This window comes from Artemia franciscana, chromosome 2 (genome assembly GCF_032884065.1).
Source record: "Artemia franciscana chromosome 2, ASM3288406v1, whole genome shotgun sequence".
NCBI classification, from domain to species: Eukaryota; Metazoa; Arthropoda; class Branchiopoda; order Anostraca; family Artemiidae; genus Artemia; species Artemia franciscana.
Window position 1 is genome coordinate 61,714,138 of NC_088864.1, and position 27,773 is coordinate 61,741,910.

A 27,773-nucleotide genomic window follows, 5' to 3' on the forward strand; every position below is an offset into this window, starting at 1 on the left:
AGAGGAAAGATTTCTTGATAACAGTTTTTAAATTATCTAACACTACATTAAGTGATAAATTAGTATACATTGTCGCAAAATCGAAAGACTCAATTCTTTTAGCTGAAACCATTGTTAAAGACTCTATCACCTGCAGTGAATTATTAACACTCCATATGGATTAAAATTCGAAAACTTTTTAATACCAGAACAATAGGTTTTAAGTTTATTTACAATTTCCTTTAAAATTAAAGAGAGGTCAGTAGCAGCAATGCGGGTTGGACATTTAGCTGCTCCAGCAATAAACCGTGGTTTAGGGGGATTCTTATGAAATTTTACAGTCCAATATAGGAAAGGGAACTTTTTATCATTGTCATTTATTTTAATATTAAAATTTTTAAAAAGTATTTCTTCAGTCTTTTCAATTAAATTCTCATCCTCTAAATTGACCTTTTCATAAACATTAGTTGTGCATAACTCCCTTTTTAAGATATCACAATACAGCTTCTGACAAATTATGGCAAAATTATTATCCACTGGCACAATTACAAATTCATTCTGTAGATTAGCAATTGCTTGTTTAATCTTCGCATTATAAAATAATGATTTAGTGTTACTATTTTTTAAATTAGAATATATATATATATATATATATATATATATATATATATATATATATATATATATATATATATATATATATATATATATATATATATATATATATATATATATGAAAGTTTTATACAAAACCAGAGAAGATAAAGAGAAAACCTGTGAAGACTTTTTTTTACACCCTGGTTCGGGAAAAAAATTGCACCTTGTTCTAGTACCTTTTCTTCATTTTTTTAAATAAAAAGTCAACAGGCTCAGGATTGACCTTGAGAGGGAATATTGAGTTAACTATTTGAGATTCATATTTCAACATTGAAAATTTGCTAGTATGCTTCATGTTTAACACAAGCAAATCATGGCGAAATAAATTCCTTTCCATAACTAATGTATGGTGTGCGAAAAATTGGACAAACTCTGCGGCAAAAAAAAACAGTTATTCACCTTCTTCATAAATTTCCTCGGTGTCGTCTAATATTTTGTGGGGTAGTAAGACAGTGCTATCTTAGTCTGTTCTTCAAAGTTACCTATTTCTCTGAGTTTGGTTTAATTAGTCTTTTTTGAAAAATCTCCTTTCGTGTAAAACACGCAATACAAATTAGTCATAACTTTCATGTCTTGAATATTAATTTGAAGGTTTTAGTTGATGATCATATGTTAGAATTGACATTTCTTTTTTCCATTTATCAATTTGATCCATATATTGTCCATTTTCAGACATCACGTGCATAAAAGAAAATTACCATTTTCCTCTTTTCGCTTTTCTTCTGAGTTCACGATTAAGGAAAGACCCTGACATGTTTAACATCTTTTCCGTCACAATAAATCATTATATATAAATTTGACAATTCTTTGGTAGGTTCAGTCATAAAATGAACGTCTTGATATTTGTTTTTTTGGCTAGGGCTGCCTTAGCTCAAATCGGTTTAACCAATGGACTTGGGTAAGTAATTAAGCATGCCTACCTTACTTTAGTTTCATGGAAGTCAATATTCAGTATTTACGTGTCATCCCGACCACACTCAAAGAGTGAAGTTAGGTTTAACACAATGAAATACCCTATAATCTGATGAAAATACAATACCTTAGTAACAAAATTATGGAAACTACAACAGAGAATTTCTAGAAAGCAGGCTGCCCAGAACGCATTATGTTAAATACCTAACCTAACCAACACTATGTATTAAATATTTTATTAAGATATACCTGGATCATCTCAGTCAGGGTATATCAGTCAGGGTAAGCTAATCATCTCCGACTGCAGACAGAGAAACCGATTTTACTCAGATCAGGAACTTGAATCTGGTTGGGATAACATGTAAGTACCCAATATTTATGTTAAATTTAATTTTTATGCCGAAAGGTTTTAGTTTTAAGGTTGTTCTTTGCCCTCACTTAAGTCCACATAGTATTTTCTTTTTTAAATGACCAATTTCACTTTTAAAGTTAATCTTGCGAAAAGATTCCTTTGCTGAACTAAACGTTATAATAACAATATTCTTGCTACTTTGCATCCTCACTTCTTTGTTGTTCGGATGTTCTGAGTCGCTTCCAGTATAACTCTACAGGATAGTAGGTAGGCAATTAGGTGAGTTAAATATGCTTGCCTAAATTTTGTTTCTTTATGTTTGCTCAAGAAAACATTATATTTTCTAATAGAAAAAAGAACTGCTTAACTAAATGCTAAAAAAAAAAAAAAACACGATGCTTGACTTATAATCGATTTCTCTACCTTATTAAGAAGGAATCAGAAACAAAGTCATAAATGGTAAAAAGACTCTTTAGTGACTCAAAACAAGCAAAAATTCAAATGAGTAGGGCTGATAAACCCCATAACTTTTCAAGAACATAAAAAAATTGCACTTTACTGAAAACAAAATATGTTTGAAATGTTTTCACCTTTCTTACTTTCATAAATAAAAAAAATATCAAAACCTTAAGGAACAAATGTCAGAATATGTCAATTAAATTGACAATTCACGGTAATTTGTTTCAGTAAAGCGCAAATTGTGTTCTAGTCTTAAGAAGGCATGGGGATTATCAGCTCTACTCATGTTAATTTTTGCTTGTTTTGAATTTGACTCTGCTATTACTTGTAATTTCTGTTCATTTGACTTTCATATATTTTTTGATTTGTGGTAGTTATACACTTGGAAGATTATCTGACTTAATTTTTGCTCATTCTTGGCTTAATAGAGCTCTTTAAATTTTTTGAAAAACTTGTCTTGTGTACGGCATTTTTTCTATAGCCTAAGCAACTACTTTATCTTAATTTACCCAAAGCCCAGAGCCCTTTACCCTTAATTTACCCAGTATTTTTCAAAATAATCAGGCTTTGAAAAGGTGGGGTTATTTATCTCTTCAGAAATAAGTAGCAACGTGACTGGCATAGACTTAAGCCAATTAAGCACGCTTTTAGTCACAAAAACATAAAAAAAGTCATTTCTATTTGTCTCTTCATGATTGCCATCATTGAAGTCAAGGAGATTAGAAAATACCATTTTTTTTTATTTGCCTAGAGAGTGATTTCAATCTTGGCATAATTTTTTTTCTTTTCTTCTTTTATTTTCTTTTTTGTGCTTATACTTTTTTTACAAATTCATCAAAAATAGCAAATTTGCATAAACACAGTTCAGATAGGGGTTTAAGCACCGTAACATCTCGGGTGGCTCCTCCCTTAAAAAATATCTCTTCCCCCAAATATTACCCCTCCCAAAAAAATGACCATGTCCCTCCAAATAAGAATTATGCATTTGTGCCAGCCACTTGAAAAGCCTTTCTGATGTATTATGCGGTGTTAACGAAGACCGCTCTGTGTACAAAAAAAGTACATTTTGTGAATTTCATTTTGAAATTTCTGCTGCAGCAATTCAAAAGACTATACGTAACTTTTAATCTGAACCTTGGGTTTAAATTTTTTTTAAAAGAATTTTGGACTTAAAATTCTTTTTCCATAATCTAAAGACATCAGTTCGATTTTAAATGCAGTAGGGTTTATCAAAAGACTAATAAGCAGCTGCTTACCGTGTCTTCTTTATTGAACAACCTCAAAGATTTTATGAGCTGCTCGTATTTGTGTCATGCTCCTTTATTACATATGGTTTATCCATCTGTTTAGTTCTTATTAAACAAATTGAAGCGCAATCAGACAACCAATAAAAAAAAACAGGCGTGTCCATTAATAAGTCACGGAAGAATTCTCATTATCTTCATCTTTAGTTAGATGCCAAATTACACATTTATTCAAATATTCAACAAAAATTACTAATTATCTAGTTAATTCAGGTTAAAGCAAAACAGGCCTATATTAACTTTTATGAAAATGTCGCCTTGAAGATAAAAATTCAAAATATTGTTAGAATATTTCAATGCTCATATCTCAAGTCTTATATTTGTTTTTTTTTTTTTTTAGTAGATAAAAAATGAAATAAGTCAGCCTTCCAAACAAAGGATTTTAAATTTTTCTTAGCTGTTTAAACATTTTTTTCATGGTTGGTCAATGGTACACGTAGCGTAGGGACCGATCTCCTCATTTTCAACCCTCAGCCAGGGGCACTATACTGGGTTGGGGGCAAATCATCCGATGCTTTCTGTGTCCTCCCCCCAGGTTGTCTCCAAGTGCCTACTTGGATCTGGGTCTACTTTGTCTGAGCTTATAGAGTTACAACGCTTACTTCCGTCCCAAACCAAATAACCAGTGACACTAGTACTTGATGTCTTACCACGAAGGATATGCGATCTATAAAAATATCTATAAAACCTATATCTATAATTACCTATAATATATCTATAATATAAAAAAATATCTATAATTACCATTACCCATTGCAGATTTTTTCCTTTTTTCAAATGGCACAACACCAAAACTTTCCCAATTTTTAAAACTATGAACACCATTTCATTCATGCCAACAGGAGCACAATCTCTGCCACAAAGATGTCACAAGACTTGTCACAAAAATTGGGGGTACCATCGAAGTGTTTCAGGCGGGGTCGAACACGTATTGATTAGAACTGTGCACCAAGTGGTGAAGAATGGACAGTCCTTTGCGTATGATAGACACTACAAAAAGCAAGAAACACCATTAAAAACTACCATTCAAATGGCGTAACACCAAAACTTTCCCAATTTTTGAAACTATGAGCACCATTTCGTTCATGCCAACAGGAGCACAATCTCTGCCATAAAGATGCCACAAGACGTGTCACAAAAATTGGGGGTACCACCGAAGTGTTTCAGGCGGGGTCGAACAAGTATTGATTAGAACTGTGCACCAAGTGGTGAAGAATGGACAGTCCCTTGCGTATGATAGACACTACAAAAAGCAAGAAATACCATTAAAAACAAATTCATTCATCTTACTCTAATCATGTGGTTAAGAGCTTTTTATGGAAATCGCGTAATAATACCCTAACATATGACATATTTTGTGCTGTAGTAAAAGATTGGTAACTCTCTTTTTAGAGATGATTTAGAGTTGCAAAACCAGTTTTTTAAGCTTTTTAAATAGATTTAACTAATAGATTTTAAAAGTTGTTTTATATGTAAATTTGTTTTCTATTAACGTCTTTTTATTTGAGTGTACTTACAAACGGGTACTGCCCATGCTTAATATTGGGGTTAAAGACACTTGAAAAGGAGGAGTTTGAATTTTCGAACTTAACTATTGTTGATAGGGGGAGTTATAATTCTTTTTCAGAGGGTTTGTAAGTTCTTAATTTCCTATCAGGGACAATGTCCAAAATCCTGAAATTGATCCACAGTTAATTTAACACGTTTGTTTAAATATAATATTAGTTCAACTATATAATAATTAAGTTCAAATAATATTCAATAATAGTTAATTATAATAGTATATTCCATACAATATTTTGTATATTTCTTTATACCATAAACTTCTTTTTGATAAATAGAAGTAATACAATATAATATTATGAACTTGTTTTTGATAAGACTTCTTTTCGATCAGAAACTTTTTTTTCAATAAGAGAAGTAATACAATATAATACTATAAATAAATAATAGTATTCAAATATTAATTTTGTTCAACTACACCAATCTTGGTTATTTGGGCCTACAACAAAGAAGTTTTTAAGAAAACATAAGTTGCCTTTGTAGCCATTATGAACCATCGTAAATATATCATACCATGCATTTGTTATAAATATATACCATAAACAAATATTGATAAGCGAGACTCCATTTATTTATTATTATTATGGTTAGGCGCAGTATAGTTGCGGCAAATAAATCGGTTTGCGATCGGCAAGAATTGAACTAGAAAGCGTATTTTTGTTTTATTCTTGCTAACAGGATGGGGAGAATGAGGAGTTTTTGCAGTTTAACTGGGGCTAAGGTACCCTGGAAATACGATGCGTTATTACTAGTATTTGGAATACATTCCTACTGCTTGTGGAAGACAAAGATATTTTGTGGAAAACAATTGGCATGGTTTCAAATAGCGTTTTCAATGGAGCCTTCGGTTATTTTTGTCCTTTTTCATAGCCCTCTTTTCAAAAAAAAGCCAAAAAGCAAATAAAAACAGTTCGGTTTTCGGGAAATTTTTTTGAAAAATATTCTGAATTTAGTATTGTATTATGATTATCTAGTCTTACTCACCAATCAGACATTTTGTTAAATTTTTATAATTTATGTGAAACTTTGGCTGGATATGTCTTTTAAAATATTAGAAAGAGCTGTTGGAGTCTATTACAATCAAAATACGATCATAAAGCATTAAACGAAAACAATGAGAATTTAAAATGAATAAAAACCAATGCAGAGGATAAAACCATAATTAAAAAGAAAATAAAACCAGGATAATCCTATTAAAACCAGTGTAAAGCTACTGAATATTTTGGATTACTTCTTTGTGTTTTTTCCTTGATTTACTTTTTCCTTTGATTTACTTTTATTCATTTTTCACGTTTCATGACTAGCCTAAAGCGTATTTATACAAAACTTTACGGCAAAAATTATTTTTGTTTGTCCAAACATTTTTCATAGAAAAATAATCTGTGCCTTTTTATTTTGAATTTTGTCCTGAGATTTGATTATTTCTTTATTTTAATAGTTAGGCTAAAATCAGTACCCCTGAAAGTCAGTTTTTATCGTTTATTTATCTATTGATTTGCTTTATTTTGCTGCATAGTCTTCCGGATCAAAGTATTTTTGTATTTTATATCGTTTTCATTTCCTATTTTACCGCTTCATTTCAATTATTCTGTTTCCTCTATTTAGTGAAATTTAGCTACATATAATTAGACTCTAACACAAATGATGCTAACTTGAATGAGGAAGTTTCAAAATATGTTTGACTTTTCCTGGTAAAAAAAATATAAGGAATGAATATATATACATACTTTTCCTGAAAGAAAGTTTGGAGGAAAACCCTTATTGAATTTTTAATGTATTGTAACAAAGTATTTTTGAAGTTGTATTTAAAATTAAATCAGGTGTTTGGGCTTTGCCCCATGGCTTTGACGGTTCCGTATGGCAGCACTGACGAAAATTCAATAGTGCCCTAAAAACTTCATAATTTTGTAACAACCTGACTGAAACTACCGGAAAATAGCGGTTTTCAGGTACGAGTGGACCTACGCTAAGCCTAGGGGAGGGGGGGAATATCTTTATTTTAATCTCTATGTATTTTTGTATTATAAATATGTAATTAAGAAAAACGGTTATCGAAATTGCGATCCGATGGATAAAAAGTAATATATTAGTACGTTGTAATTTTGATTAATGCGTGGGAATCACGAATTGACAATAGTTACAGTTTTTTGTTTATAATTTAATTTTTATTAGTTTTAGTGTAGAATGCAGTTTACAAGGAATTAAACAATCCTTGGTAACGAAATGAAAGTAAGGAGTGACCCTGCTCAATAGTAACCGAAACTCTAAAAAATTGAATTAGATATATCAAAAGAATCGGATTTTAAAAACTGCCCATTGCTTACGCATAGCATTCGTTATTGGGAGACATGCATACATTTTATAGTGGGAAGACGATTTTTCTTGCTGTTTTTGTTTTCACGAGGAAACTTTCCGTGGGGAAGGAATTTTCCAGGGGTGAACTTGTCAGAGGAAATTATACACTGGGGGAATAGCGAGGGCATTTCTCCGTGGAGGTAGGGCCAAATATCCTGGAATTATTTAAAAAACGATCAGAAATTAAGTAAAATACAGGCTTTTTCCACTGAAAGTAAGGAGAAACATTAAAACTTTAAAAAAAATCACATATATGAAGGGGTTGCATTCTCCTAGACACCTCTCCCTTTGCACTAAAGTTTGAATTTTGTCCCAATTCTTTAGGAACAACTCCTGAAACACAAGGGTCGTTTAATTAGAATAATTAGTAATTTTTTAAAAATCGTTTACTTGGAACAATAAGAAGCTTTTTCCAAAGTAAAAAAAAAAATTCGTTAAGAGTGAGTTGTTGAGGAGGAGACAATCCCTTTCATATACATAATAATTTCTGTTCGTATTAAGTTTTAATGTTGCTTCTTACTTTCAGTTGAAAAACATTTTTTTTTTTTTGGTTTGATCTCACAAACAGGAAGGACATCCTATACTCGATTCCTAAGATTTGTTTACTGATCCTGCCACAAGTTTGTCAAATTATACACTGCACTAGAGTACAAGACTTTCACTTCCAGCTTTTGGAAACTATTCTTCGTCATGAATCTGCAAAAAAAGATTTTGGATTATTGCCAAGGGCGCCTATTCGCGGCACTGTAGGTTGAGGCAAGGATTTTCTTCTTTTTTTATGAAAACACATAGTAAAGGTTTTTCTTGAGCCTTATGAGCTATTTTTCTTAATCTTTTTCAATAAAAACACATAATTTTTCAATTTAGGGTAATTATCCCCTCCTAATTGATGTTCCTAATCATCTTCCTGGGACAATCCAAGGACCCATCCAAAAATATGAGAGAATAGAGAAAACGTTATTCATAGCAATTCAACATCAATGTCATGAGATTATAGCAAATATTAGCGTGAAAATAGTATTATAATACTCTATTGACTTCAAATACATAGGGGTTGACGGGCCCCACCAAGAGTTCAAACAGGTCTTGGGATGTATTTCATACTATCCAAACAGCACATAACGCAATATGAAACCAGGAAACAGACTTCACTTTTTTGATGTAAGTCAGGAATATATTAGGACTTGTCAGTGTCTTATCTATAACCTGTTCGTTAGTAGTTTAACTAATGATTAATAACTAATTAGTTATGGTTCTATTAGACAGAGCATGGAGCATATGCATGGGAATTAAAACCGTATGCTATTAACAAGTCAAGCATAAATTCAGTTGCCATCTTAAAGAGGAAATTGGCCGTCCCCCCTTCTTAGAGGTGTGGATCAAGTATTTTGGAAAGATGGTGTCTGGCTATGGTTTAAATACTAGAGAAATATGTTTGTTTTTGTCCGACATGTTCAAGTAAAAACTGAACAAAATCAAACTGTACTTGGCTAAAATCCAAAAAAGGTCAAATAAATTGAACTTCGGTGCTGACTATAGCTAGTCATGTAAAGACCCATTCACAATGATATTTTACTAATATCGAGATTGAGTTTGCGCTTATTTCGAGAATCAATTAGAATCAAAACCCATTCAAGATTCGAATTATCTTCCGACACAAAAGTTTCTCCCTGATTAATCCATCCTTCTACTATTCACATCTTGCATTAAGGTGCGTTGTCAATGATGTTTGCAGCTACGCTGAGATTTAGCTAACATCAAATCCACTCAAAACGAGATTTATCTGGCTAGATAGATCAGATAGAAGATGCTAACCATGGTGTTAGTAGATGGCCACGTTCCCATAGATGCAGTTGTGGATGACAAGGATAACAATTTTAAGTCAAGAGGAGGTCCATTGCCAGATGTGCTTCTTATTTTTTTTCTTGTGATGTTGTCTGGAAACGCTAATGCATAATCGTCATGCAGTTGGAGACCCTAAGGGATGTAGGATCTAACCCCACATTGCCAGGCAAAGATCAATTCACTGTACCACCATGGAATTTCACATTCTCGTTAAGTTTTGATGTCTTTTTTTCCTGTACAGATAAGGACTGGTGAAATCGGCCTTAGACAAAATCTAACCTTCAGCGGGGAGTTCAACGCGTGTTTCTGGGCAAATCATCCGACGTTTCCTGTGTTTTTCTCCAAGATTTCTCCAGATACCCATTTAGAGCTGGGTAGGCTGTGGCTGAGCTTACAGAGTTCAACCATTGAACCCCATGCCAAATCAAGTAACCGGGACGCCGGGACTCGGATTCCTGTCGTCAGAATTTCAAGTCTTGCGCTCTGAAAACTGTAAAAAATACATAAAAAATTTGATTATTTACATTTTTGTGCACATATCCCTCCTGGATACCACCTGGCGAAATACATATTTAGAAAGAATTTTTCAGCGTTACAGGTATGCTTCGCAAGCGCTTACACAGAATCGAACATAACTCTAATTGAGAGAAATAAATTATCTCACACCAAAGTCAACACAAAATACAATACGAAAAGAAGAGACTGTAAAATAATGGGAACTATAGCAAAAGAGGTTTCGTTTATAAAGTTCAAAATTTTTCGAAAAGCTTAGGTACGATTCAAGTGATTGTAAGACATTAAGCTCAGTATGTCAAACTGAGAAACCTGACCTCATACACTATTGAAAAAAAGGGGAGACAAATGATGGTTGCGTGTGAACTCTAATGTTTTACAGGAAGTTTTACAGCACCAGGCTCTAGTTATACAGCCTTCAGGAGGTTATGATCATCATAAGAATTTGGCACAATAGAGTTACTGTTAGCAAAATATACTGGTCCTTATAAATTCACATCTCAAGCCAAATTCAAACATAGATCTTATTCACCACCCTATCCCTGCCAATTCTCACAACACCGCCCTATAATTAAGTTATATTTTGTTTGGCAAGTTATTTACTTCTCTGTGGGAGCTATTGCTTTTACAGTGCTATGAAGTTGATTAACGACATGATTTTTAAAAACCAAATTCAAGAATGATAGACCGATCAGGAGAACTTGCATATAGACAGGCTTAAATTTGTAAGACATTAGACTTACTTTGTTGGCTTCTTTTCTTTTCATTTGTTTTTTCATAATATTTTCTTACTTTTATCTATATTGTTCTTGCATTTTTACTTTTGCTACTTATATGAGCTACCTCTCTGTCTCCTTTGTAAAAAATGTTTGTATAGCACTCAAGGCTATATATCCAGGTTAGGGGTATTGAACCCTTCCCCCCAAAAATGTTTGCCCGGCACGTAAAAACGTAATAAAAATGAATAAAAGCAACTTTGTGCACGTTTTTGAAGTTTTTTGTAACCCCTGTCCCAAAAAAACCCTCTGTAAGCCAGAGGGTTTTTTGCCTCTGTCTTACAGAGGAAATAACCCTACACTTAAAAAAGAAAGAATTCTTATATCCTTAATTTAGATATTTTAATAAACCATGGCATGTTTAGGAGAGGTCAAATTTTAATAAGCCTCAGATTAATTCAAAACCTCCTGCTGTTTACTGCATACTGCAACGTACTTTACTATCCTTTGAGACTTGAGTCACAGAATAGTTACTCCCTCTTTAAATAGGACGAACTATCAAAGATATCATAATTTACTAATTGTTTTACTTATAATGCTTTTAATTTTTCTTTCCTGATTTGGATTTTTGAATTTTACATTTATTTAATCCAAATTTAATTTTTATTTATTAAATTAAAATAATTTTACTAATTAAAATTGACTAATTAGATTAATTGAACAGAATTAATTACCAGGAATGTCATAATTACTTTATTAACTAGAAAATCCTGTCTTCTGCAGCAGCAAATTAAATCATACCGTCGCCAAAATTATTGTTTATTTAAGTATCATTCTTAAAATAAAATAAAAATAAGCAACGAGATAGAATCTACTAATAGCACCTCCGACATAACTTCTTTTTTCTTTTTTAAACGCTTCATTTGGTGAGGTGCATCATTTGATTTTCAGATAGTGAAAATTTATGAATGGAATGTTTCCAACTATGGCCTTCGCTTAGTTACACAAATTACCAAGAACGCTGCCAAAACCCTTTTCTGGTTGGACAGGGACAATTTTCTTTTAAATAGTTTTGAGGGTTATAAATTTAAGCCCTAATAATGGGTTAATAGCAAGACTGTATGCAGGGGGTTTTAATCCCTTCCCTCCCCCAAATAAAAAATGCCCCACACATAAAACTTAAAAAATGCATATAAACAATTTTTTTTAATTTATTTTTATAACCTCCTCCCTCCCCCCGAAAAAAATTCCGTATACGACCCTGGTTAAGAGACGTTATTATTTTCACTACACTGAAAATAATTTAACTTTGGAATATCCCAAAAAAGAGGGGAAGGGGGAAGTGTAGATCTACAAAGGTCTGTGTAACAAAGATAAGCTTTTTCCAGGCACTTTCCCTTCCAGGCACTGCTAATCCAATAGCCATAATGCACCGTTTTGTAGTTTAAACACTTGTGACTTGATAGTTCTGATTGCTCATGTGTATAGCTTCTACGTATCATTATGCTCTTTGCCAGGTGTAAAGCCAAAATTTAAGGCTAGGATTATTTTTAGAGTGGACCCAGCTATGATTTTTGGGGGAGGAGAAGATTTACGATAATTTCAAGGGAAGGCCAACGATTGAAAGGAAAGGGATTGAGAGAAAGGGGAGAGGGTCATTCAAAGCTTAGTGTAGAATTTTGCCGCCACGAGTGATGAGAAGCTAAAAGATCAGCTAAGTTTTAGTTGTGCCATTTACTGTGATGTTCCTAGTTGATTGTAACTGAATTTCTTTTAAACGACACATTAGAGATTTCTTGGTTTACAAAAATATGTAAGTTACACTTTTTGAAGAGCCGACTTCAATGCTAACCATGCAAACATTTTAGTCAAACAGAAGAGAAAAAAGCTTACTTTTTAAGAGCTATATCGTTAAAAGTGCGATTTAATTTCATTGGTTTATGTCTGCGACGTAATTTCGTAAGCCATTCATATTATTCAATAATGAAATGTAATTTCTGGAGTAGCAATTAATCTCACCCATTCAAAAGCTGATTGGTTATCTTAAATTAAATCTTAAGCCAGTAAAAAGAACGAAAACTTTTTAAGAAATAAGATTTTTTAAGGTGTTTTTGTTTTTTTTTACACTCTTTAGAGTTAATGGAGTCTAAATAAAAATCCAATTTACTGCTACACGTATGTTTATATAAAAAAAATCAAAAACATTAGTAAATAGATATTTAAGAACAATAAGAACAAGAAAGCAAATAGGAAAAACCCACATCAAGACACAATCACAACTAAGTCAGGTTAAGTGATTAATTGCACCAAAATCTGGACTGTAGCTGCTGTTGATTATTTGTTTTATTTGTCTCACTAAAAAAAAATAAATGGGTGGTTCGTTTTTACAAGGGGTTCGATTTTACTTCAAGTAAAATTGGGATGTCTTAATTTAATACTCGATATAATTGGTTAATTTTAACTTCTATAATAAATAACTTCTATTCTATATAAAATGCAAATACTGAAGCTTTTGTTCATCACAGTGCTATGTGTCCCAAGCCAAAAACCTAAAATTACCAAGTAACACTAATGTTTTTGTTTATTGGCCACCAGGTGATATTAGCAATGCTGTTCAATCTACTTGAACCTGTGGTTGTGGTTCTAGTCATCATGTAACCATTACGTGGTACAAGTTACATATTTTCAAAAAGGGTGTATTTTGGAGTCATACGGCCTTTTACTTACTATGTCATTGTAATATATCACGTGTGATATTTAATTTTTTCTTCTTTTGATATGACGTGAATAATTGCTGTGAAGTTGCTTCAATGAAATTCACTCTATTAATATTCAATGAAGTGAATGCCAAAGGAAAGCTAGAAATACATGGAAGACATATCCGTATTTTTTAAATGACATCTCGCTTGTTCAATATTTATAATTTGAAAATATTCTGAAGGTCTTTTTTTGTCATGGGTAACAAGGGTGGCACCTTAAGAATTAATATGAAAACGAGTTCAGATCTAATAAGATCGAAAAAACAAAACTAATTTTCTCAAATGGAAGCAAGGAACGATATCAAAACAGAAAATTCTGTATATGAGGGAGTCTGCCCCACCTCAAACCCACTCTATACTCTAAATTGTGACTTTCGTCGCAATAACTACTCCCTCGAAGGCATTTATTGACGAGGGTAATGAGACTTCGCCCCCATTTATCCACCTCTGCATCAGTAGGCATATGAATGTAATCTTTCATGTTGCACAGAAAAAGGTTGTCGCAACAGAAGAGGTGCCACACCTCAACACAATAATAAAGTCACAGACCAAAAATATTTTTGGGAATCAAGTAGGATTAGACACCAGCTTCTAACATCTTTTACTTCCCCAAAAATAGTCCTATATTTATCTTAGGGTTCAATGAGAGTTAGGAAATTTCAGCATTAAAATACACTCTTAAATATATACCTCCCCCCCTGGCCAACACAATAACCCACGCCTCTCCTTTATAATAACTGATATGCACTTGTACATCACTGCACGTAACTACATGAAACATTGATATGCAAATACATTAAAACAAACATAAATAAGAAACATAAACATTAACCAACTTAGCATGCAAATCAATTTAGTTAAATGAAGCTTTAAAATAAATGCCAGGAACACATTTCTGTAATAAGAAAGAGATTACCACACGGAGCTCTTCTTTTCTGGCTTAATCTAAATGAAGGGAGATGAGATATTAATTTCTACCCTTCATACCACGCACCCTTTCCTGTAGGCTATGTATATAAATACTCATTGAAAGTCAGACAATTTGTGCATTGCAATGACTCTTTGAGACACCTAGAACCCCCTCCCTTAACAATGACCCAATACCTCTCCCTCACAATAGCTGATGCGGAATTATACATCACTGACCATGTGAGAAATCAGGTGAATCAACATAGTTAATTCGAGTATTAAGAAAAACATCCATATTAACTACTATTCTTGCATTGACTACGTGAGTTTTCAGGTATAAACGCGCCAGAGCAGGGTATTAATTCCTCTACAACTGAGAAGCTCAATGTATAGTTTATTATACTCCTTAATCAATTGGCCACCTACAAACTTTCAGTCGATACCAATTTGGCCCTCTTTTGGGACAAAATTGTATATTGTTTCCACAAAAAGGTAGAGAACTCCACTTTCCCATGGCACAATTTTTTAAGTAACTTAAAAGGACAGTAAAACTTTTAATTTACGGTCGAATGAATCTTTTAGGACTATTGGTTTGATGCGATAGCAAAAAAAAGTAAATAATCACACATTCGTGATCTTTCTTATGGTGAAAGAGATAATACAAAATTCTACGTTTTTTAAGATAGTAACTTGAACCTCTGCAATACCTGTATAATATTACAATTGTAGGATCTCTACAAGTCTATTTTTTTTTAAGATAGTAGCACGAACCTCTACAATACCTCTACAGTTTTACAATTGTAAAACCTCTACAATTTTACATTTTTTAAATCAGTAACTTGAACCTCAACAATACCTCTACAATTCTACATTTAAAAAAATAGTAATTGGAAACCTCTACAATAAGGTTCTCTGATGCTTAAATTTGATGGTATAATTTTCATCGAGATCTCTTGCCTCCTAGGGAGTATTTACTGGCTTTTTAGAAAATCAGGCAAATTTTCTCAGGGTTGTCTTATGGGCGACTTTAAACTTAATGAATAATATATATTTAGAATGGCATAAAATATCAATTCTTGTTGGTGTTTCGCCGAGTTTCTGCCCCTAATAGTCCGATTCATTCCTTGCTTACAGTTTATTACCATGAACTTTTTGAAAACAGTTTATGGTAGTGTTAAAAAATAACAGGATTGACGCTTGTCCAGGCTTTCCTTTTGCAGCGAAAGATGAGCTTCAGTATGTCGTGTTTAAAAAGTTTTTTAACCACTCATCGATTAAAACCTAAACAATAAGGTTGAAAAAAAGTGCTAAACAACATAAAAGGTTAAAAAAAGGTCAAGGTTAAAAAAAAGTATTAATTGTAAATAAAGGTCTTGCAGTTATCGTTAAGTAAATTTTTTTAATTGTTGTTTTTTGGTGTTACTTTTTATAAATGCCTGGCATTCTCGTAAAATTAAAGAAGTTTTCTCAATGGTTCTTATGAAACTTAGGAAATAACCCCCTTACATACTCTTTTAAAGAAAAAGAGCTAATTTTATACTTGTAAACTATTATACACAAATAAAACTCAACTGAGCTTCCATAGCTTCCACTTTCTATGACAGGGGGTGCAAATTCTATAAAATTTAGAGCGACGGAAATTGTGCTTTCCAAAATCTAGTGGGATGCCATTGCGTGTGTATGTTTTTTTTCAATTGAAATACCGAAAAAAACGGTTTTATTTACATGAAAATACCCCAAAGTCAGTTTTCAAAAACTAGGGAATGTAGGAGGGTAAAAACCTGCTTCCTAACCCTATCCCTCACTACATTCCTACATCCTATCCCTTAACGGCCCCTTTGCTCTAGGAGTCATATCCTCTCTCTCCGTTGCATAGTCAAAAACTAATAGATCAGTCATTATTTCTACAATTTGAATATTGTTTGGAAGGTCATGTTTTTTTCTTTTGTCATGGTGAACGAGTGTGGCACCTTACGAATTATTATGACAGCAATTTCAGATCTAACAAGGCTTTAAATAAAATGAAAACACGAGGGCTTGTATTTTATATTCTTGATGTTCAACCAGGAACTGGATGAAACTTCTGGTCAAAAATTTCAAAGAATATTGTGAAGCCAACTTTTAATTGTAATCAATATTTTTCATTAATATAAACAGAGACAATATAAGTCATAAAAGAATATAATATAAATATAATAAAGAATCAGATATAAAAGAATGATCGTAAAATTTTATACGAAGAAAAAAAAAGTTGCAGATTTCTTATTCAATACTTTTTTTTTGTCCGTGTAGTTGATATTGTCTCTTTAAGTAGTATCCTAAACCTAAATATTTTCTATATTTATAATAAAGCTAAGATTTTCTAAATGTAATTCTAATAATTATAAGATTTATAATAATTCAATAATTTATAATTCTAAAATATTTATAATATTTTCTATAAATATTTTCTATCTAAGAATAAAAATAAAACGATTTGAAAAATTCAATCTTTTGGTGGTGCTTGGATCCACTGCATTCTGGTCCTGTGTTCTCGCCTTACCTGATATTAAATAGAAAAAACAATCTTTTTCGACTGCAAGTAAGGAGCGACATTAAAACTTAAAACTTACCGAAATTATTCCGTATGTGAAAGGGCTTGCTCCCTCCTAAACGCCTCGTTTTTTACGCTAAAATTTGACTCTTTGTCGCGACTCCATTTTTTAAAACAATTAAAAAATTCTAGTGTAAAGAGCGATGGTCAAAGTTTGTGACTTGCATCCCCTTCCTCGGGAACTGAGGGGTACTAAGTCGTCCCCAAGGACATAGTTATTAGGTTTTTGACTAAGTTGAACAGAATGGCTATCTCAAAATTTTGATCCAGTGACTTTTGGGAAAACATGTGCGTGGGAGGGTGCCCTCCAATTTTTTGTCACTTAAAAAGTGTACTAGAACTTTAAATTTTCGTTAGAATGAGCCCACTTGCAATATTATAGGACCACTGGTCGATACGATCACCCCTTGGAAAAAAAACAAACGAACAAACAAATAAACACGCATCCGTGATCTGTATTCGGGGAAAAAATGCGACATTCCACATTTTTGTAGATAGGAGCTTAAAACTTCTACAGTTGGGTTCTCTGATACGCTGAATCTGATGGTGTGATTTTCATTAAGGTTTTATGACTTTTAAGGGGTGTTTCCTCTATTCTCTAAAATAAGGCAAATTTTCTTAGGCTCGTAATATTTGATGGGTAAGACTAAACTTGATGAAACTTATATCAGCAATAAAATGCAATTCTTTTGATGTAAGTATAGGTATCAAATTCCGTTTTTTAAATTTTCGGTTACTATTGAGCCGGGTCGCTCCTTACTACAGTTCGTTACCACGGACTGTTAGATAATTTATTATGGACAGCCTTTTGGTCAAAACTTGTTTAAGTCCAGAGTTTGCTTATAATTTTACTAGCCCAATTACTTAACAGACTTTCCTTCAAATACAATTTATCTAAATAAGGAATTGACTTATTTTTTTAAGCCAAACTTGTACTAGTTCCAAATATTAGCTGAAAATTAGTTTTTGTCAAACCTAATAGAGGACTCTCGGAGCAGGGGCTTAGACGAGTGTCCCCCTCGAGGAGAGGTGTTGAGAATGTGGGTGTCTCCCCCTTGAGGAAAATATAGCCAAGAAACTGACACAAAATTGCAGTGCTATGCACTCAAGCAACCGAATTAGTAGGTACAAGTGAGGAACTTCTTCATCCCCCAGATTTTGAAAAATGTATTTTTTTTTTCATTAGAAAATAAATTAAAAATCCTCTCATCACAGATTTTTGAAAAACATTTACTTGCGGTATCTTCATTAAATTAAAATCTAAAAAATCCTTGTTTGTGTCCTTCATTAGTTAGGTTCTCTAATAAAGCCGATTTATTGAAGTGCCTATTCTCTGAGGAAATTGAAATCAATGGAATTTGTTTTCAAAGTAAATATACCCATAGTTTAATAAAGGGTATATACTGTATGCTCTATACTACGCTGTATTTGAAGCCTTTAAAGATCGTTTCCTTAATGGTATAAAGTTACTAGTTTTTTCTTGGGTTATACAGAATCTTTTATTTATCTAAAAAATATCGCGAAAAGGGTAAACATGTTTTACAACATAACAACACCCTATAATACATAGCATATATTTACGAAGAACATTTCTATTTAAGACATTGTTATATATATATATATATATAAAACATGCACAGAATTGTAGTCAGAAATGTATTTATGGCAGACGAGGAGAGAGGGGGGGCTCAAGAAAAGTAAACAAGTGTTGAATTTAGAGAGAGAGAGAGAGAGAGAGAGAGAGAGAGAGAGAGAGAGAGAGAGAGAGAGAGAGAGAGAGAGATTGAGGGAGAAAAGTTTATTATTAAATACAAGACAATACAAAATACAATTCAAAATTGAATCACAATACACTTACTCCCCATCGAAAGGCTCCAGGGCCAGGGATACAAGGGAGATTAAACAGAAATATATAGGATTTTAATGGCAAAGCTAGGAAAATTTAGAAATTACTGAGGGGAATGGGCCGAAACCCCTGTCTTCCTGTAAACGTGATATTTCACGTAAAACAATGTAATCTTTTTCTCTCTTTATATATAGATAGGGGGTTTCCCTTCCTCGTAACGTTTATACAATTTTTTAATCTCACTATAAATATGTAGCTGAATAGCATAGTACCCTAATACTGTAGGATTTTTGGGTACAATATAACCTCATCATAGTTTAAATCATTGTACTCACTACCATCGTAGCATAAACTAAGGCCAGTAAAAGACTATATGCATCTATGGTATGTAAAAAGTTTTAATGATTTTATACGGGGTATCGTGGTAAAGCCAGAGCAGGAATTTCATCATCCCTTGATTCATTCTGTATTAGGTGGCATCGGTAATGGTAAAGCCAGGCCTGAAATTGCTTTTCTAGGAATGTTGCTTAAGACAAAGAGACAAAAGACTAAGTCTTTTGCAAAAAGACAAAGTATAGAAGCCGTAATTGTTCCTTTTGTACTTCATTTCCTCCACAGTTTTTTCCTTACTCTCCATGGATATCCTTTGAATATTACCCTCTATGGACCCTCTATGTAATCACTGATATCTTAGAGTATTATTTTTGATGATACATCGCCGCCATCTCCTAACTTCATGATTTTTCATAAGAAGCAACGAGCCAAATTTTAAATTGTTTTCAAACAAAAGATTCAATTAGAGACGAAGAAATGGAATTTTATTGCTTTTACTTAGGAATTAGAGAACTTTAGTGATGCAAGTTAAAAACACTTCTTCTAAAATGAAGATAATGATATTTATAATTGGTAGTTTGGGTAAAAAAAAAATCTTAAAGAATTAAAAGGTGTTTATGAATTCGTGAGTTTTGCAATTGTGAGTTTGTTAGTTGACGAAACGTTAGTTTGTATTTGTATATGTGTGTCCGGCTCTCAAGAAGACTCTTGGGGTGTGTATTTTGTAATACCATGTCAGGAAATGGAATATATATTTATTCTCAATGTGAATACGTATCCAAACACAAACAGACAAAAAGATTGGCAAGTTTTACAGGAAATACCATGTTTACAGAAAGACGTAGCTTTGGACCCATTACACCCATGGCATACCTATGGTATACCCATAACACCCATCGTATTTACATGAAATACCACTTTTACAGGAAGACGTGGCTTTGGACCCATTATACCCATGGTATACCCATAATACCCATGGTACTTACATGAAATACCACGTTTACAGGAAGACGTGGCTTTGGATCCATTTTTCTAAGTAATATCAAAGTTTTCATGATATATTCATTCACACCGCTTTTTATTGCCACTTTTACTATGGACCCATTTGGTTTGCAATTTTCTTTATCATCATCCACAAAAATTGTTTTGAGATAGATGGTTTTGACTATTATTGTTTCACTGCAAAATTTACTCTGTTCGTTTTCGCAAATTTATATTCTTACTAAAAAAAATAGTTCACAACTATTTCTCTATTGGATCATAGCCAAGTTTTTTTTTTTTTTTTTTTTTTTTTTTTTGTAAAACAAAGGATCAATTTCCTTCTCTAATAAATGGTATTTGCGTTTTCTCTTATTTACCTTTATGTTACAGCTTAGAATGATTTCGTATTTGACAAGAATAGACGATAATAAACTGAATAAGCTAAACTTCAATTTAGTTGACCATAAAAATAAAATCCAAACAAAGAATAATGAAGTAGAAAAATATAATTACTGAAAAAGGTAAAAACTGAAAAGCGATTCTACTTGAGCTCCTGGCAATCAAAATGTAGTTTCTTTCATCTCCAATTAAAAGACAGGCTTAAGGCCTTTTTCGTGAATATGCGGGGAAAGGACATATAGCCTCCTCCTCTTTCGATTTAGTACTTTATGAAAGTTTTTTGTTTCTGTTTTTGTAGCAGACGACTAGTAATTAATGTTAAAAGGAATTAAGAAAGTTTTATAATTAAAACAAATAATTGTAAAAAATAAATGTGTAAAAAATCAATGGATATAGTTAGCTAGTTACTAATTAGCAAATGAATGAATGGGAAGTAAGCAAATCAACATTAACTAAATGCTAAATATACTTAACACTAAGTAAACAGATTTATTTACATTTAATACTTATTTACCTTTATGTTACACCTTAGAATGACTTTATATTTGACAGTAATAGATGTATTTCTTTTTTCTAGGTACAATTCAGGCGGCCTCCTAGGCTCAGGAATGGGAGGAATGGGTATGGGTGGCATGGGAGGAATGGGCATGGGTGGTATGGGCGGAATGGGAGGCATGGGTGGAATGGGCGGAATGGGAGGCGTTGCTGGTAAGTTATAGTTTAAGAATGTTTCAGTGTGTGCATTAAGCTTAGTACCATCAATTTGGTTAAAAATTTATAAGGAAAATGTCAAGTTAAAAGTCGAATCCCAACAAAAAGAAGAATTTTTTCTGGTTCAGTTATAATTCATATATCAGCTGATTTGATGTGTAAACATAACATTTTGTTGGTTATTATCCTTTTTGAAGTTCTGAAGTCAATAAATATTTTAAAAATAAATTAGAATATATGAATTTTCAATGCTATAGGTAAAGTAGTGTTGCCAGTTATCACCGTAATCGATAAATAAAGATCAAACGATAGGCATCTCCAGAAATTCAGATTTAAGGCTAATTTCCAATTAGAAGAGCAAAATTGTTAAATATTTTGAAATTAAATACACAAAATCAGACAAATAAAACAAATGTTTTACAATTAATTAACAATTTCACAAATTTCATTTTTTTGCTAGAATCGTCAACAGCCTCCAAAATTAACCAAAATATTGGAAAAGAGAGGAAAAAATCGGTTTCTCTCAAACAAGGAAAGCCGCCTCATTTACAAAAAACTAAATGAAAATATTATTTCTGCTTCTTTTATCCATTGTGTTTTTTTTAATTATTACCTATCTTGGGTCTAAGATAAAGACTCATCTTATAAGGGAAAATGACCAATTCTGCTTCTTATGTTCGTTTTTTCCTTCAATTTTACTTGCCTTTTTTGCTTTTAGATTGGAATTTTAGTTGAAATCCATTTTGCAAATTCTATTTGATTTGAATCTAGGATTTTGTTTTTTCCTAATACGCTTATAACTTATTATACCAGTCATCCTATCTATTAAAAAAGAAAGGAAAAAAACTGAAAAAAAGAAAAGGGGCAAAACCTTTGAAAAAGAGAGCAACAGTAATTTTAATTATAAATTTTATTTTGTTTTATCTTAATAAAGTACAGTTAATTCTGGAACCTAGCAATGGAAAAGGACAATATGACCATTTTTAGACTTAAATATTAATATTTCAGATAATAATACATTATTTTTTTAAATATATAATTAAACTGGCGATTTTAATTTTGAAGTAATTAATTTCCCATTCTTTGAGAGTACTACGCATTTAAATGTTACTTATTCAGCTTTTTATTATCACCTATTTAGGTATGCAAGAATTTGCAGTAATTAAACATATTTTAAAAATAGATGTCAAATGCTTAGCGAAAAATTGATCTTAAGAGGTTTTCCTGCCAATAATATTAGTTGGAAATTGAAAAAATTTAGATTTTTGTGCAATAAACTTTTAGGTAAATATACAAAAAAAAATATTGAGAAATACTGAAGGATATTTTACTTAATTTCTCTTTCATTTGTTTTTATTTTTTGTATATACATAGGGTTTCCTGAACCGCTAGAAGGGATTTAAATTTGTAATCGGATCCAGAAGGCAATAAAGTATTTTGTTTTATAACCCACCTCCTAGAGGGCCCATAAAGCCTGTATTTGTTCCAGTTTTGTATTTAGGTTTCACTGATTTATCGAATTCTAATATGGATAGAGTTAATCTTATTTTGCAGGTATTTTTTGAATAATTTTACTTGTAGACATGCATTGCACAACTTTTTCCCTACTTAGGGATACCACAAAAGAACATTTCTTCTTCTTTGCTTTTTTTCCTAACCAAGTAATTACTTATAAAACATTATAATATCCCAAGAAGGGGGATCAAACATCCAACAAGATTTCAGTGCTAGAATACTACTTTGCGCTTATTTAAGTGTATAATACCACTTAAACCAGAGCCAGCTTTTTCAGGGGATGAGGTACAAAAATTCTATATAGGTTGTGGGGAAGTTTAAGTGTTTTTAGCTTCATTTTTAAGATCAATCTTCAAATATGACAATATTTCTAGCTTTTTCAGGATAAACAGTCCTGGGAGGAGGGGAGGAATACCAAAACATTATGGACTGGGTAGGTAAAGGCTTAAGCCTTTTTACCTGCTTTTTAATTGATTAAGCGAAAAAAAAGGTTTTTAACTGAAAGTAACGAGCGGCATTAAAACTCAAAACTAACAGAAATTACTCCATATAATAAAGGGGCTTTTCCCTTCTCAGTGCCCCGCTCTTTACGCTAAAGTTTGACTCTTTCTCTCAACTTTACTTTTTAAAACAGTAAAAAACTTGGAGATGTAGTCTTCATAAAAAATTAAACATATTTTATTTCCACTCTGTTTCAGGAGAACCAGGCAGACTAATTATTGATAACAACGACATCTAATTGTTAATTTTGCTGCGAGGCAAAACAAAGCATGGGATCGCTACTTTGCACTTATTTAAGCGAAAAATATAGCTCTAAAGCAGACTATTCTAAGATCAATATCAATTTATTTTATTTTTTCAACCAATCAATTAGGCATAGTATAGCTAAAAAAATTTTTAGCCATCCACGGGTGAAAGGTATATAGACAGCTTAGTACAATGTTGAAATTCCTAAATAATGCTGTAAATCCAAAATTAATGCTAGTCGTCATTGGTCATTAATTTATGGCTTGTGTAATAATTGATTACCATCAAAATAATCAACTCTTCTAATATTTAGCCAGTTGTTAAATGAGTCTTTCTATATCTTAAAATGCTTTCAAGCTTTCTCTTTCGACATTTTTTTACTCTTCCACTAATTTTCTTATAGTGTAGTTTTTAGGGAAAAAAAGCATGTTTTATCTCATCTCTGTTTGAAAAAGCAAAAAATGGTTGATAATTGATAGCAACGACATCTATTCAATAAATTTAGCTGCCACGCGAAACAGAACACGGAATTGCTACTTAACTTGACTTTATTTCAGGAACAAACTTCCTCGGAAGTGGTATCAGTGGAGCAAATTCCGTTGTCACTCACAATCCTTTTCTATCTGGAGGAGGGGGACTTGGAGGTCTTGGTGGTCAATTTGGTGGTCTTGGTGGTATGATGGGTCAGCATGGCGGCATGATGGGTCAGCATGGTGGAATGATGGGTCAACTTGGAGGCTTGGGCAGCCAGTACGGTGGCCTTGGCTACTCTAGTGGACTTGGTGGAATGCATTCTTTGGGTGGTATGAGTGGTCTTGGAGGCTATGGCTCCTTAGGTACATCTGGATTGGGATACAACCATGGTGGCTTAGGATCAAGCAGTCTTGGTGGCTTATATGGTGGTAGCAGTGTTGGCGGCTTATATGGCGGAAGCGGTCTTGGATATAGTGGAAGCAGTCTTGGTGGACTTTACAGTGGAATGGGTGGCTACGGAAACTCTCTCGGATATGGAAGCCACGGACTAGGGTATGGAACTAGTGGCCTATATGGTTCGAGGTATCACCTAAAATAAGTCAATAGAAGTTGAATTTTTTCCAAATTTTTGAAGATAATTGACAAGTGATACTTTGTAGAGTGGCTTAAATTCTATTTTTGCCAAGTATTTTATTCTTATTTTTTATAGAAATAAAAGAACGGTATGAAATATTCTTATTTTTCTATTCATATTTCGCTATTAAGCTTAATTAGTGAAAATAAGATATTCGATTTTGCACGTATTTTTATTTTAACACAAAAATAACCTGCATACCAATTAGTATTATGGGATTTTTTCTATGGATATTTATGAGAATTTTTACAATTTGAGTCATTCATTTATTCAAGCATTTATGTCCGAATTAGGGACTACAAAATCCTATAATTTACTTCATTAAAGGTGACAAATAGAGAAATGGGTGCTTGCCCTAGCACCCTTTTACAGGGCTAGAAAGTACAAGGTACACATTCTAACTTGGACTATCAAAATAGGAAGTACAAAATTAGAAAAGTGTGTACCACTTCTTTTGAAATGCAGCATTTTTAGGAACTCCCCCTCCCCCTCACAAATACACATTAGCACAAAATGATCTGGTCATGCACAAATTTATGTATAATACAGAGATTTTTTCTGTTTCAGAAGCTCCAATAAAATTCTTAATTATTTACACACTAATATGTTCAATTGTGAAGTTTCCCCATTTTGACTTAATTCATTTGAATTAATCAATTTTTTCGTCTGGAATACTGCAGTTTGAAAGTAGACTCACATATAATTGCTGTTGATAAGAAAAAGCTAATTGGGCCTAATCTTATTCAATCTAACTAATTTCAATTCTTATGCAATGACTAGACAAAACTGTCTAGCTTTTTTAACTAACTATATTTTGTTTTAAAGGTTGAGGATAAAATCAACTTACCATTCTCAATTCTTAGAGACTGTAAATTTTGATTCAAAACTTATCACTACTATTATAAAGAAGTTGTTTTGCTCTAGCATGTGTAGAATATTGCAGATATGTAGAAAGATTTTGTTCAGTTAGTTTGAGTTTTAAATCCTAACTAGACAACTTTTAAGTAGTTAAGAAATTTTCATCATTTTCAGTAACTAATAAGTTTGAAATGTACAAATGAAATCGATTAAATTTTCGCAGATATTCATCACAAATGTTTTTGGATCAGGTTTTGAACACTTGAAAATTTTAGCTGAAAAATTGTTTTTTTTTTTTACTTTAAAAATTGAAAATTTTACTTGAAAATTTGTTTAATTTCTTAAACAAACTGTAAAATTTCTTAGCGCAAAAACGTCTTCACTCCAACCTAAATTTAGGTAAGTGAGGAGCAAAATGTGAAGCGGTGTTTCCATTGTTGTTGTCTAATCTAAAACAAAGGGAAAAAAACCTAACCTTGGAGCAACCCCATTTGCATTTTCAGCGCAAAAGGAATTCATTTGAACTATCAGTTACTAACTCTAAGTCCATTGTTTATTTACTGTATGGTACAGATTTTGATTTCTTATAGCTTTAATCTGAATTATGCTCTCCCTAAAGTTGAAGTTGAGGGTCTTTCCGTTATTTTGTTTAATTTTTTTAACTTTTTATTAATCTCCTGAAACCTTGCTCATCTGGATGTTTATAAGGTTGGTGTCAATTGTATATACAATTAAAAATTGACATCTTTTAAAAGATACTTTTGGCTGACACAGAATATTTATGCAGATTAAAGCGTAATTTAAGAGCTTTACTGCTTTATTTTTAAATTCTTTAAAGTTAAAGTTGATATCATATAGCCCTACAACGCTAAATAGCTAATCAGCTGTTACTAAAGAAGCAGCAGTATGAAAGTATGTTTTCTAGTATGAAAAGATTTTGATTAATAGCTTTCTGCAAAATTCTACTGGATTTCCTATGCTTAAATTGAACAGGGGGTGGCAAAAAGAAAGGGTTGCAAGATGAATATATCTTAAAATATTGTTCTATGACAAATAAAACAAAACGGAAATATTAAAATACGGGTAGAATATTTCAAACAAGAAACGAAAACAGCAAAAAAGTAAACTTTCTTGTTAATAATAATTAAGATTTAAATATTCTGGTTGCGCCTTTGGAAGTCTTTATCAACGAAAATAAACAAAATAAACAAAACTTATAAAAAAGGAAAAAAATACACAAATGATAAGAAAATTACATCTTAATAATGACCAATAAAATAATGATCACTATACAATAGCAACAAAACAAAAACACAAATAGAGTAAATTTCTTTGTTATTTTCCCAAGTCTTATATGAAATATTACTCCGGTTTTCCATATTTTCTATTTCGCTTTATTCGTAAATGTGTGGCAGTGTGGTCTAAGAAACTCTTATTTTAAGTATTTACTTTTTTTGGCATGCTAAATAGAATCCTGTATTTGCATGGTATTAGAACCTACGACAAATATATTATCGGTGTTGTTATGACAGCTTTTATACCCTTTTGTAAGAACTCTTGGTGTAAGCCTATAGAACAACTTGTAGAGAAAGAAACACGCTAAGTAAACAATCCTAACTTCATAATTATATAGAACAATTGTAGTTACCACATTTTGCATGCAGCTTTGCTTTTCTCCACTCATTTCAGTTTTTTCCACTTTTTCCGAGAAATTTATACATTTTTTACAATAACATTTGTTTAATTTTTAAAAATGTAGTACCGTCAACTCAAGATTCTGGCCGTCTGAAATTTTTTTTTTTTTTTAAGGTTGTCTTAAGTCAATTGACTTTTTTCAAGAAAGTCGTGTTGACGAAGCTGCCATTACTTCAGAGTCCTCTATAAACTAATTCTGTAAAGAGAGCTCTAGATTATTTTGCTTGAGAGGTGATTCAAAACTAAAAAAATCTATTGAAGTAATCGATAAATGTATTAGAAGCAGTGGAAAAAACTAAAATAATAAGTTAAGATTATAAAATAAGAATTGTTTTCTTAACATATTTCCATCTTTATAAGTTTTTCTCTATGTTTATACCAAACTCTTTTAAACCCTGTAAAAATCTACCTTTTAAATGCCCCGTGGACTGCTTTAGCTAAGAGTACTGGACTATCTAAGAATACTTGACTTATTTTATTCTAGTGCTGACTCGAACGACTCTGTTAAGAGGACTGAGACATTATCGTCAACGCCATCTGCTCTCGGCGTTACTTCTTCAAGAGATTATCAATCTAAAGTAACACAGGCTATTGTAGACAAGATTAAAAGTGTATCTGCAACTGCAAAACCATTACATTGAAATCAATTTCTGACATTTTATTT

At 32.2% G+C, this 27,773-nt stretch overlaps 1 protein-coding gene across 1 annotated transcript; it reads left to right on the forward strand.

Moving 5' to 3' along the window:
• The first annotated feature begins 1,447 nt into the window (after positions 1 to 1,447).
• On the forward strand, positions 1,448 to 27,773 carry LOC136043894 (uncharacterized). Its single transcript, XM_065728922.1, has 4 exons — positions 1,448 to 1,534; positions 21,053 to 21,183; positions 24,006 to 24,474; positions 27,594 to 27,773. The coding sequence occupies exons 1-4, from the start codon at positions 1,464 to 1,466 to the stop codon at positions 27,748 to 27,750; spliced, it is 828 nt and encodes a 275-aa protein (XP_065584994.1). The 5' UTR covers positions 1,448 to 1,463; the 3' UTR covers positions 27,751 to 27,773.